The 13,214-nt window shown below is 35.9% G+C and overlaps 1 protein-coding gene across 12 annotated transcripts in view; it reads right to left on the reverse strand.

The window, feature by feature from the left end:
* Nucleotides 1–13,214, reverse strand: part of TBCK (TBC1 domain containing kinase) — a 108,456-nt gene that overhangs the window by 39,733 nt on the left and 55,509 nt on the right. For all 12 annotated transcript variants that reach the window (XR_008466690.1, XM_054203434.1, XM_054203431.1 and 9 more), the window contains 2 exons: nucleotides 10,179–10,215; nucleotides 8,465–8,626 (listed from right to left, as the gene is read on the reverse strand). Coding sequence is in view for 11 of the 12 variants with exons in the window: in XM_054203434.1 (XP_054059409.1) it covers nucleotides 8,465–8,626; nucleotides 10,179–10,215 (199 nt within the window). In the remaining variant the exon portion in view is untranslated. The remainder of the gene's footprint in view (nucleotides 1–8,464; nucleotides 8,627–10,178; nucleotides 10,216–13,214) is intronic.

Genomic DNA, 13,214 nt, shown 5'->3' on the forward strand with positions numbered 1-13,214 from the left:
ACCACCAAATGCCGCATGATCTGTCTTACTGAGAAAGACGACCCAAATAGGTTACATAAAGACTGTAATGTTGGTTAAGCTCTGACAGGAAAGTGTGTTTCAAACAGTTTTATGAGGTGAGTCAGGGCTGTTTAACAGCTGATATTTCTACAAACTAAGAAAATGTTAAATACATCTGGACCGGCCCTAACATCACATTAGGATACTGGCCAAGGACAGGAATTCACACTGTATAATGGAAATAGTCAGACGGAGGCTACTATGCAAAAACTGAGATACACAAGAATAAGGGGAAATAGAGCAGATCAGCAGAAGAATGAACATTATGTCATAGCTGATGATAATCACTTACAGAAGATGCATAAAAGGACAAGTTTACAAAACTCAGCTTAGAGGAGAAACTTGTTAGAAATACGTAGAGATGAGGATCTTGTGCCACCAACACAACATCCAACAACATTTCAATTTTTGAATGAAAAAAGTTTTTTGGCTTTTCTGTGCTGTATGGTTTGTTAAAATCTTCTAAAAACTTACTCAACAGACATTTAGCAATCTCAACTTCTAGTGAAACGTACCTCCTTTATCCTAAATCTGTGCTTGACTAAAGTAATATGCAAATACTGAAGCTTAGTATGCATTAGTAAAGATCATGCTAAGTTTGTAGCTGGGTGGTAGATACGAGCCACTTCAGCTGTTTCACAGACATAACACCTATAAAATTGTAAAAAATCTCTACAATCAGAGACTCCAACCAGACCAAATGCTTACAAAACCGATCAATCTCTAAAGAGCTGTAAATAGAAGACCTTTGTATTAACATAGGTCTCCTCTTGTCAGCCTTCAGGATATTTTTAATGAAATAATATGAAGTAACGTAGAATTCCTGCTTTTGAAATAAGACAAAAATTCAAGTAATATTGAAAAGGAGTACATGAGAAAAGGATCAAAGGCTCTAACTTGACCTGTTGGTTCCTTGACCAGTGATGGGAAAACTTTGGGTAAAGATTAATATAGATAAGATATCTAGATCTGCCTAAAGTATATTCTGAACCATGTAACACCCACAAGCTACCAAAGAGCAAGAAATATATTCAAGTCTAAAATGTTATTAATTTCCCACAAATACAGCAACTGTAACCAGGAAGGATAATAACCAACTTGCTTATGTACCTATGCTTAAAAACTGCTCTCATTTCTAAAAAAATGCTCGTCATTTGGCACTACAGTAGATAACTTACTGAGATGAACTTTCAGTGTTTACCATTAATCAAGTCTATGTTAATGTTACACAGTGCAAAACTAGTAGCTTTAAGTATTTAATGTCACACCAGCCTTGCCAATATACATTTCTAAATGATTTAAAGACTGCTGCATAATTAACCTACTCAGAAGTCAAGGAAAAAAGTTCCCCTAATCTGTGAAAAAGCTTTCTAACAGCCTTCATTTGAATTCACACGTGAAAGTATTCAAGAAGCACACTCCTAATAATCGTATTTTTACAACAAAAAAACCCCAAACCAACAAACCAACACAACCCTAAAATGACCACCTTTAAGATATTTTTAAATTTGTGTCATTTCAGGGTTACATTCCCAGCAGAGAGGTTTATGGTTTATAGTCTATCAGCTTACATGATTGCTGAATTTGTTTCTTTAGAACCACGTTGGTGAGAAAAAAAAAAAAAGAAAAAAGTTGTTGGTAGGGTTGGGTTATTGTTTTAAGCATAAGGATTGAAGAAACAGCAAGAGATTGTCTAGCTCCTTGCCTTGTTCTGAAGCCAAATGATGCGTGACTAGCCTGTCCCCTACAGGTACTTGTCTAGGCTTTTTAAATTTTTGCAGTGACAGAGGTTTCACCTGACACACCCCTGATGGGCACTTAGCCCATTTATCACCATTTTCAGAATACAGATAATGTTCTTCACATACAATGCGAGCTTTTCCAAGTTGGGATACCTGTCCTTCGTGAACAAGTTTTGCCCTTCAATGATAACAATCCAGTCCTGAAATTTATTCTGAGCTTGCAAAATCAGCAAAGCCTTAGCTTTAGGTACAAATCCTGCTCTAGTTCTCCATGTTTAGTTTTGGTCTTTCTATTGATTTCTACTAAACTTCAGCTCTTAGTATATTAAGAACAAAGAAGTTTGGACAGACAGAATCAAATCCCTCACGCAGATTTAAAAAGGCAAGAGTTAAAGTTCTTTGAATATGGACAAGTAAACCAAAGAACTGACAGCTATCCCAAAGTATGAGACCACTGAGAATTCACTCAAACAGACCTTGTTTCTCAGTCCTTATTTTGGCAGAAAGATTTTTCTACCTCTCAGTCTACTCTGCCATTCCAGTTCCATATTTAAGTAGCTATGTGTATCTGTCAACAACATACACCCCCCCAAAATATATCTACAATCATACAGATGATTAGAGATGTGCTGCTAATGTTCATTTTAATCAAGGAATTTTAACACCACAGTATTTGTGAAGCTCATTTTAACATCTTCCTCAATTAACAAGCAGAGAACTAAAGATTATTGGAAAGATCATTTATACCTCTATAGGCAAACACACACATTCAGCATAACAAAGATGTAGACAGATATCATATTAGGCACCCTGCTCTGATGGCAACATTTTCTGCAATTGTAGAAGGAGGAAAAAAAAAAATAAAAATCTAGTGCACACTCTTGCTTTCTAAGCACTAGTCTAATCCTGAATCAGCTGTTATGCTCATAAATTTAATGAAAGCAAAAAAAAAAGGAAAGATTTTTCTGAGACACCTTTGTAAAGGGAAAAATAATTTACCACATCTAGAAGCAAAGCTCAGATAAGAGCGGCCTGAATTTTGCCTTTCCAAGCCTACAAATGCTAGTATGTTTGACAGTCTACCTTCCTGTACTTTGATTTTATTCCAGGGTAAAGGTGTACAAAAATCCTACATGACTAACAGGTGGATTATTCTATTCTCTGAAGTCCCCTTTTGCTGTGAAGAGTACATACAGTTCCCATCCAGAAACGGGAGGCATAAGCTGCACATCAGACTGATTTTAAGACATGCACTAGGAAAGTTCTACTGATGAACTCACTTTTCACCCTTTTTAGGAAAGACCATCTCTTGAGACAGACACTCCTTTGCTAAAGAATGTATATTTGTCTTTCTTCTGCCAGTGACAACTACAGACTAGGAAGAACACTAATATAAATAAATAAATAAATAAGGATTTTGGTATTTTTTTCCTTAGTGTGTCACCCACCACAGCATTTCTCTTTAGTCTCAAGTAGGCAGAATCTATAAATAGAACTGCATCTTGTTCATGTCACTACAAGTGGAAAAATGTGAATAATTAGAGAATTCACAGCTTCAGGTAAAATGACATCAATCTTACAGAATTTGACACTACTGAACAGCCCTGGTGAGCAGGTGTGTACGACAAATTGCTCTGCTTCTGTACCAAAGCCAGTTCTCAACCCACAGTTGGCTGTAAGCCATTAAGAAAAAAAAAAGGGGGGGGAGGAGAAAGAAAAAAAGCAGCAAAACAAGCAAAGAACCACTTACTAGCAGCTATGCACAGTTTTTGCTTCATAAATGGCATTATTTAGCAACAATAAATCTTCAGGAATTGCATTATAAATGCAGCTACCACTTGCATCTAAAGAAGCTACCTAACATGGTAAAAGCAAGGAATACGTTCAGAAAAAGATGCTTCCATAAGTATCAGCCTGATCCACATCTTTCAAGAAAACTAGAAATGTGATTTCCTTTTTTACTTCTGATGTCTTTTGCTATGTCTGATCCAATTTTTTACATTACAGCACCATTATCATGGGCATCATGTGACATAGTGACCAAATTACTGTTTTTCTTCAAATATACTGCAATTTGAAAAAAGCAGCCCAGCTTCGCTGACCCCAGATAAATCACTTTGCAGTCTCATTTTACACGGGGGACAACAGTTTTGAACTTGGGCAAGCTATAACAAAGCCACGTGTCAAAATTTCATAGCTGAAGTTACGAAAAAAGTTTCCTTTTAAAAGAGCTACTATGACATCTATTTCTCAGAGCCTTAATCAAAGCAATAGGACATTTTCAAAACTGTATGATAAAAAGTCAAACCCTAATCAAGACAGTACATTATCTTTGCTTTGCCACTGCTCACTTGCACACAGAAGACCCCACTGTCTCTCTCTCAGTCCCTTCAAAGTTGGTGTTTTGATCTCAGAGTTTAGAGTTTTGTTCAAGAAGTGGTGAAACAAATGTGAACAGGCACCAAAACACCCACAAACTCAGCATGGGCTTGGTGGCCAACTGCCATTTCTTCCTCCTACCAAATCTTAATTAACTAAATGCTGAACCACCAGAAATTCTGGCACAATAAAAATGTATGAATTCACAGATGTGGTCAGACAAAGGATTTTCAGGCAGAAAAACAACAGAAAGTAAAATAGTAGCTACCTAGGGTTGGATACATATCTAAAGTAGAGTTCTCTGATGTGAGTCTAATCCTGCTGCTGTCAGCAGAAACACATAATTCAAAACTGCACCATGCGATCTTAGTGTAGAATTTCCACTATTTTTAAATCTTTAGTCCATTTCTGAGCTGGATGTAATCCTTCTAAGCACTTACATGGCTTTCACCATCATGGGATTTGGCATTTTGGTACCTCAGTATAACGCTAACAGGTATAATTATTTCTCCCAAATTAGAGAAACTCTGTTCCTTGGAGAATCATTTTTGTGGTTCAGTGATAGCTACACCTTTGACTACATGTTGCATCTTAAAGCTACGTGCCTATATCTCACAAAGTGGAATCTTCTACAATTTCCACTTAAACGTTTTTACTGTAGCTCCTTGTTGCTTTTCCACAGCCAGTCTTTCTGGACTTCCTATCTGAGGCTGACATTCTTCCTTTGGAAGCACTGACTAGCCTGGAGTCCACAAAAACACACCGTCCTAAGGTGCACAGCATTAAAAGAACGAACCCTTCTCTCTCACTCCAAAATTACAGAAGATGAAGTTATTGTGTGAACTAAGCTACAAGGCTTATTTGAAAGTATGTTCTAGCTCACATCTAGGATTGGTGTTTACCTGTTCTGTAATAGCATCTATCCCCATCTTTTGGTAGTTGTCCTATCTCTTCTCAAGGGGATTAATTAATCTCTGTATATCAGTGATGATATTGGCATGAATCTCTGGAGGAAGAGCTGTTTGCCAGGCCCTATACTGCACCCATTCCAGGTGGGAATGAATTGGTTTATGGGATCCTACAACTGTTTGCAAAGAGCTGTACATATCTGGATGCGTCCTTCCTGGGTCTGTTCCCTAACAAAAGGTGCTGGTGACCTCATACTACTTGTAGAGTGGGTAATGAACTTGGTAATCAAGTCAAGCTACAATAATCATTGTTAAAACTATATAAAAACAAATTAAAATTTCTAATAGAGCTCCCGAAAAACGCAATTAATGCCCAATTGTATTGGGTTTATAGATAAAATATGGCCAAAGCTTTGAGACGAGTATTGGAAAGGGTTTTCAGAATCAAGTAATCAATAATGGCACTGTGCCCCTTCTTTTTCCTCACATCATTAACTTCTTTAAACAGTAATTGAAACTGCATTATATGCAGTGAGCAGGGAATAAAGCAGTGTTGGTTTGGGTTTTTTTTTTTTTTTTAAACTTTAAATATACATTTTTAGAAATAGCTGCTGTAAAACCAAGAAATCTTAAAAAAGTGTTCCACAAAGTTGCTAGATTGCAGTAAAATAGCTTTATCACTCTGGAAAGCAAGTTACTTTCACTGGCAGCCTGAGATAAGCCATTTCAGTGCACAGAAAGCTTAAAAACCACAGGAGTTTCAGGCTGTTAAGCAACAATTGATTTTAGATTGAAATTATTACAGATATTTTGAACAACACAATCTCTTCCTCAGGGTGACCCAGTTTCAGGTGAAGGTTAGTTGTAAATTACTTTCCGAAAATTCTCAGGCATGGCACACAATTTAACCAAAATAACAGAAGTCTTGTTTGGAAGACAGAGGTGACAAAAAACATAAGCAGTCAATACATCTTAATTCAGAAATAAGATTCAGATCAGAAAGAAGACACAAGGCTATAATAATTATATGTTCAAAGAAATTACCGATTACAGAAGCCTCAGCTAGACCAATAACATTTAACTTTTAAGTCACACTACGATTGTCTTTCATTTTCATTCTTTTTTCCCTTAGTAGTCATTTTATGATATGCTTTGGATTAATCTCACAATATTCAAATTGTGCCACTGTTGACATCCAAAATATTGCAGATATCACCAACATTAAAAAAATAAGTCTTTTCAGAAACACCATTCTACCAAAACATTTCCTACGATAGTATCAGCAAAGTTGTCAAACTATAATCAGCAGAAAGCACGCACATTATAACCCTACAGATTTTAGTGATTTAATTTTATTATATAAGCAGATATGTATTATGAGAACTAATATGTTCTTACACATGACCCCAGCATAAAGTACTTCAACTGTCAGTAAATCAGCTGGTTCAAGGTAAATTGGAATATATAATTTAGAACCACTCAAGGAAAAAAAAAATAGGGAGAAATGACCTTAGGCAAGGAAATAAGTTTAATATTAATGATTCTATATTTAACTAAGACATACAGCTAATAGATGGGGGAGGAAGGAAGGGGGAGAGAGATAATCTTTTAGTTTAGCGCTCACCTTTCAGACCATCTAAAGATATCCAGTTAAATTTAATAAAGACATTTGAAATGACTAATATATAGACTGAAAATGAAAAAACCACACACCATAAAGAATGGCCTAATTAAATTTCTTATAAATTGAAAAATATAGTAGCAATTGCATAGTACATACTAAAATTAAAGGTTTTTTCACTCTCCCCAGGGCAGGGCTCAAAAATTGCAAATGTCCAGCAATTTCTCCCACGCTGAAGGTGCCAGAAGGAAAGCTGTTGCTTGTTCTCACTGTCTCTGGGAAGCGCTTTCATCACCCCACAAACCTCTGCACTTTCCTGGCAACTTCATCCTCAAAACCATCTTTTTTCACTCTCCCCAGGGCCAGGGTCAAAAATATCAAACTAAAGCAGGAAAGCAAAATTTCGAAATCCTGATGGATGTGCAAGGGTATATAGTGAGAGACAGAATTTGTGACAATAATAATTAGCAAAATTACAGAGCTTCACCTGTGAAAACACAATGAACTTCTGAGAGACTGATTTATGCAGCTCTGAACTGAGCCTCAGGATGCTTGCTGCCATATCCTAAACTACTGCTAACCTCTGTAACTGCAGTTGTGGAGACAGTCACACTTAACAAGAGCTTTTAAGCTTAAATGCTCTTCCAAACTTGATTCTCTCATCCAGTTCTTTTGAAAAAGAATGACTTCTGTTTAAATGAATTATGAATTATTGAATTGTATTATTCAATTATTGAACATGGTGTTCAAGCAGAGCCTACTAAATCTATAATTAGACCAGGAATTAGCCAAAAGTTAAAGTTACCTTAAGAAAGGCCACACAATTAAAACCGTGTCACCTCTTAACCAAGACCTATATTATGTTAGTAAGATCCTGGGTTGGAGAGAGGGAATTAATACAAGAACATAAGCATGTTCTAGGTGCAGTAGCCTTCCAATTCATGTGTTACATAAATATTAGTCCATCACAAATAGAAAGACATCTTTCAGTTTACGGGGCTTACTCAGTTCAAATGCATTCTACTGTCTCACCAGAAACTTGCTCAGGAGTAAGACCCAAATTTCATGGTCGACTGCAATTTTTTGTTTTGTTTTGTTTGTTTTTAAAGATGCAACACTTGCTTGTATGGATAGGTCAACAGCCTCCTACTGAACAAGAAGAAAGAACTTCTGCACAATGATCGTGCAGCATTTGATCTGATTTTGAGGGTGCTTTTGAAAGCTTCACATTTCAAATGGAAACTGATGTAACACAGAGCAATTCCTGGGGCTTCTATACTACTTTCCCTAACTCTTTTATATTAATTGCTTCCACAGCAAAAGTTTAATTATTTTTGAAAGGAAAACAGGCTAGTACCAGCATCAAAGTGGAAAAGCACAGTTCAGAACAGCACTAAGTTTTTTTTTTTTTTCAATAAAAAATCCCTATCAACTGGATTGTTTCTATACGTGGCATGTCTACACACAGTCACTTATGAATTATTTAAAATTGTTCTAAATTTCACAAGAAATTACTCCAGCCTTCAGCTGGAAATAACAACAAGCTCACCCAATTCTTGCTGATGACAGCAAAAAGACTTCTCCTAACTTCATCAAGATGTAGTTAAGACCTACGCATCCTGACAGTAAGCTTGCCTAAATCTACCACGATTTCAATACACATGTAGTATATATTCCCATGCAAACACATACTTACTTCAGCAACACACTGAGGGAGACAGAGAAAGAGGGAAAAAATAGTTTTTTTTCTGTACCTGGCAAGTCTGAAAAAAGGAGAATGCATTCATTGAATCCATTAGCCAGAAGACGATCCCTCAGTTGTTGAAGTATTGCAACTCCAATACAGAATGGGAAGGAGGAATTTCCAAGCAGTAATGTATCCCACAAGTGAAAAATTTTGTGCAAAGGAAAGACATCTGCATAATGAACGAGGACAATAAAAAAAAAAAAAAAAAAACACTGTAAGCATACAAGTTGATAAAAACATATGTACACAAACAAACACTGTTAAAGACTTGCCTACATACTTTTTTCCTCCCCTGTCTTAGGACTATTTCTTTTTTACTTGGGAACAAAAAGGACTCAACCTGTTTAGAAACAGGTTTGTCTTCATATATAGTTTGACTATTCTGGAAATCAGTGTCTTATTTCATCATTAAATACTTAGAAATGTGCAGGTTTTCAGATTTCAAACACACACAAAATTAGGCAATTATTTTTCTCTTGGTACAGCGCAAAAATGCATCAGGATACGTATATCAGTTTTTCCAATAGTACGAAGATATTAATGAGTTAATCAATCAGCTCAACTACTTAAAATTAGACAAGAAAATGAGCAGAATAGAGCAAAAATTAGAAATAGAGGAAAGACAAGGAGAAAAGCCTGTTAAAAATAGCAACATAAAATGCCCATCCCTGGAAGTGTTCAAGGCCAGGCTGGATGGGGCTTTGAGCAGCCTGGTCTAGTGGGAGGTGTCCCTGCCCATGGCAGGGGGGTTGGAACTAGATGATCTTGAAGGTCCCTTCCAACCGGAACCACTCTATGATTCTATGATTTTACATATAAAGCTGAAGGTGGCTCTCCTAAAATAAGCTATCCTTCAACTAAATAATTCTAAAATTTTATTGCAATTCATTGCCAAGGAAACCATCTCCTTGGTTTTCCAAAGGTCGTGATTCTCATGAAAGTTTTAGAATGGACAACTGCAAGAACCAGTGCTTTATACTCAAGATCTTTAGAAACTGCAATCAAGAATCTCACATTAAATTCTTTGATATTTCATCAGAGAAATAATCCATCAGCTCTTTTGATCCTGCTGCTTTTTTTAATTCAAAATCCACCCATATTGACACAAAATGAAAAAAAATCACACAAATCTTTGAGAAAAGATTTTTAATTGCTTTCTAGACTTGCTTATTAACTTTGTCCTCTTTCATTAAAAGTTCAACAAATTATAAAGCTCTTTTTGTTCCTAACATACCTGAACAAATGTCATAGTAAACAGTGCTAGCAGAATAACAATGTGTCAAAGTGTGATTTAAAAAAAAAAAAAAAAAGCTGTTTTGTTGGCCTTCAGAAACAAAGTTACTGTCTTTTCTTACACTATCTCGGTGAGGGCAGGGGAAGGTAGTGAGGTTTGGTTTTGGTTTTTAACTATTATATCTTTTTCTAGTTGATAACAGCTTCCTTTGCACATTCCCTAAATACTGCATGCATAAACTAATCCAGTTCAAGTTTAATATTTTATAAAAAAGTATAAGAAAATGCTAATTTTTGTCAAGTCAGGGCAGAAAGTATGGCAGGCACTGTTGAGACTCAAATCACAACACATCCTTGCAAATTACAAGCAATCTACTAAATGATAGACAAATCACACCAATTAAGAAGGCTTTAGCTGAAAAAGTGAGAAAAATTTTGCTCTACAAAATACAAGACCATTTAATCAGAGAAAAAGAGTGCATACTCACGTGTAAACATTGTAAGAAACCAAGGAATAGCATAAAGCTGCAAAAGGTGGTGGTGGAAGGAAGAGAACAAAAAAAATGTTACATTAAGAGCTTAAGCTTTTTGTGACTATTGTCTACTACATTAAAAATTGCCTAGCTCAGCATGAATGTATTTAAAATGGAAATAACTGCAGTGGCAGAACCACTATAACACAACTTTTAATCCCTCAGAAAAGCTTTTTCCTCCCCCAGGCCCCCATTCTCATCTCCTTCAAATTATTAGTTTGTGATACTGTATTGAAAACAACAACAAAAGCAGCCACCACCCTGAGTAGGCTTATGTTCACAAAAAATAATCCCCAAAGTCCTAAAGAACTCGAAAATCTGCTCTATTAAACCTGTCGCAGTTCTCACCTAACACACATATACCACTAAGTGAAAATTAGCAAAGGATGCCCGAGTAAGTATAAAACAACTCAATTCAATACATCTTTTTCACTATGGAAAAAAAACCTGGTTCTATATAAATAATTAAAAGTGAAAATCACATCTTCCAACAGAAAAATTAACTGTATTTACCTTTTTCTCCTGTTTCGGTATTTATTAAAATTTACACTTGTCAGTGAAAGGAAATAAGAATGGTTTCATCGTCAAAAGAATATAGTTTCAGTTACTAACATCTTAAGCATGTATGGAGTTCTACTGTGACTGTTAAAGGTAGGTGTCATCTGAAGAATTTGAGGCTGCTTCAGCACTAATACTACTAGGAGACTGTCTAAGAACTTGTGCTGCGGCAATGGCTACAGAAAGCCTTTAATTTCTGCAAACTTTCATACTCATGACATCATACAGACAAATTTCAGTATGCATAAGAGCTAAGCTATTTATGACACCTTAAGAGTTTCTTAATTTTCACCGAAGTATTTATCGTGTTGAAGGCAACAGAATCTATGTTCTTGAGACATCGAACTGCACAGAAACCCCACAAATTAGGAAGGCAAGAGCAAGATGACCATTGTTAAATTTTACTCAGTTGCATAGCTCATGTGCTGTTTTCCAATTCTGAAGATTTACAGTTAGACATAAAGCTTAATATATTACTTTTTAGCTCATAAAAAGTGCAAATTGGTCCTCTTATTAAGCTTTCCCTGGAAGTAAACAAATGAGAAGCAGAAAGCATAATCAATATTATGTTAATAAATTACTACTTATTCCATAAATTCGTAACAGGGTTATGGCACTGATTAAACAATGCACACATTTGCTGAAAAGCTCTTTAGCACAGCTCTCTAAATTTTATTCTTAAATCTTCAATTGAGCATCTGATAGTATCTGAAACATGCTATGCAGAAAATTAAAAAAGCTGTGATGACCAGAGTGTCCAACAATTTCAATATTCAGGAGGCTTTTATAAAGCTTGGCCTGCAACCCATCAATTGATTTTAAGGGTTCAAAACCCCAAATAAATCCATTTCTATCACCATTTCTGTCTTATAATACATTCATACTATTTCCCCAAGTATATTTTTGTCATGTCTTCAACAGATGGTTCTCTACTGAATAACAACATACCCTGCTCCCTGAAACATCCCCTACAGTGGTTGTGATCAGCTAATACCTGTTTACTTGCTGCTTGTATGCAATATCTTGCTTTTCATGCAGTAGGAAAACAAGCATTCCTAATAGTCTGAGGCTCCTCTTTGCTTGGAGGTACATATTACGCAGATGTCATTTTGAACTACGTTACTTCCTTGGTATTTAAAAGCAATTATTTCCTCCTTCTCATATATTTGATTAAGACATTTTACCAAGGCAGATTCACACTTTCTCCTAATTTCACACACAAACACCTCTATCTTGTATGCATCTACACAGAAATACATAAGAGAATAGACAAAATTTGAAACATCAAACAGATTATTAAAAGGTAAAAGCAAGGCAAAGCACTGCTCTAAACCATCCTCACCAAACCTATCAATAATAATATGAAAAGGAGGTCAAACTATTCAAGTAGAAGGTATCAGGCAAGTTTTTATTGAAGAGATTTTTCCCTCTGATTTTCAGACAAGGAGGTTTTGGTAAAGCTGTAGAGGTTATGATTACTATTAATAAGCACACAAACAAACACTACAACACTGGTGGTATTATTCCGCCATGCAAGTCAAATTAAAAAACACAAAGAAGAACTGCACTGACTTGAAGTCCTCCAATAAATAAGCTAGCAAATTCTTGTAGTTAAATGACCGCACTTTTAACATATTATTAGTAAATACTGCCCCCTAGCAATCATCAGTTGGAACAACACTGCCTCATGCTTCTGTACTAACAGGCTGGTTTTCAGAGGTTTTCAACTCTTTACTACTGAACCCTAAACATAATAGGGTTGATTTTTATTCACACTTAACTCTGTATCTGGAAAGCATGCCTAATGTTTAATCAAAGTAGCATCTGAACTTCTGGAACAGCCTGGGAATAAGTCACATCAAAATAAGAGTCTGTAAAACCAATACTTCACTTTTTAGAGTGAGTTTGAGATCAGCAATGCCCCAATTATCATTTTGCTTCGCTAGTAAAATACAAGCTCTTTGATGCTTTTAAGTAAGGACTTAGACATCTCTTATATGAAGAAGACAGCAGTCCCCTCACGTCAGTTCCACATTTTTTTTTTAAAGTTAAAATTTAAATCTCTTGTCCTTAGACTTCGTTTCATTCTCTGTCTTTCCATTATCCCTAGCTGGAGCTTCCTCTCCAATAGTGCTCTGCTGTGACAAATTCTGCTTAGTACCTGAGCTTGGAGATGCAGTTCATTGTTTTTCAACAGGGTGAAGATGTTCATTTGCCCATGGTCAGATGGGCGTATTTTGAGAAGAGTGCATCTCCCATTAGACATTCAAAGCCATTAGAGACATTGTCTCAAATCTTGAAGAAAGCCTTTTCCACAAGGATTTTATTATTGCCTGTTATTACCATCTGGATTGTATCATTATTTGACTGTTCCTCCAGAAGATGAGAGCTTTACACACTTGTCTGTACAGAAAATTGAGATGTCAGTTGTAA

Source organism: Rissa tridactyla, chromosome 5 (genome assembly GCF_028500815.1).
Source record: "Rissa tridactyla isolate bRisTri1 chromosome 5, bRisTri1.patW.cur.20221130, whole genome shotgun sequence".
Taxonomy (NCBI): domain Eukaryota; kingdom Metazoa; phylum Chordata; class Aves; order Charadriiformes; family Laridae; genus Rissa; species Rissa tridactyla.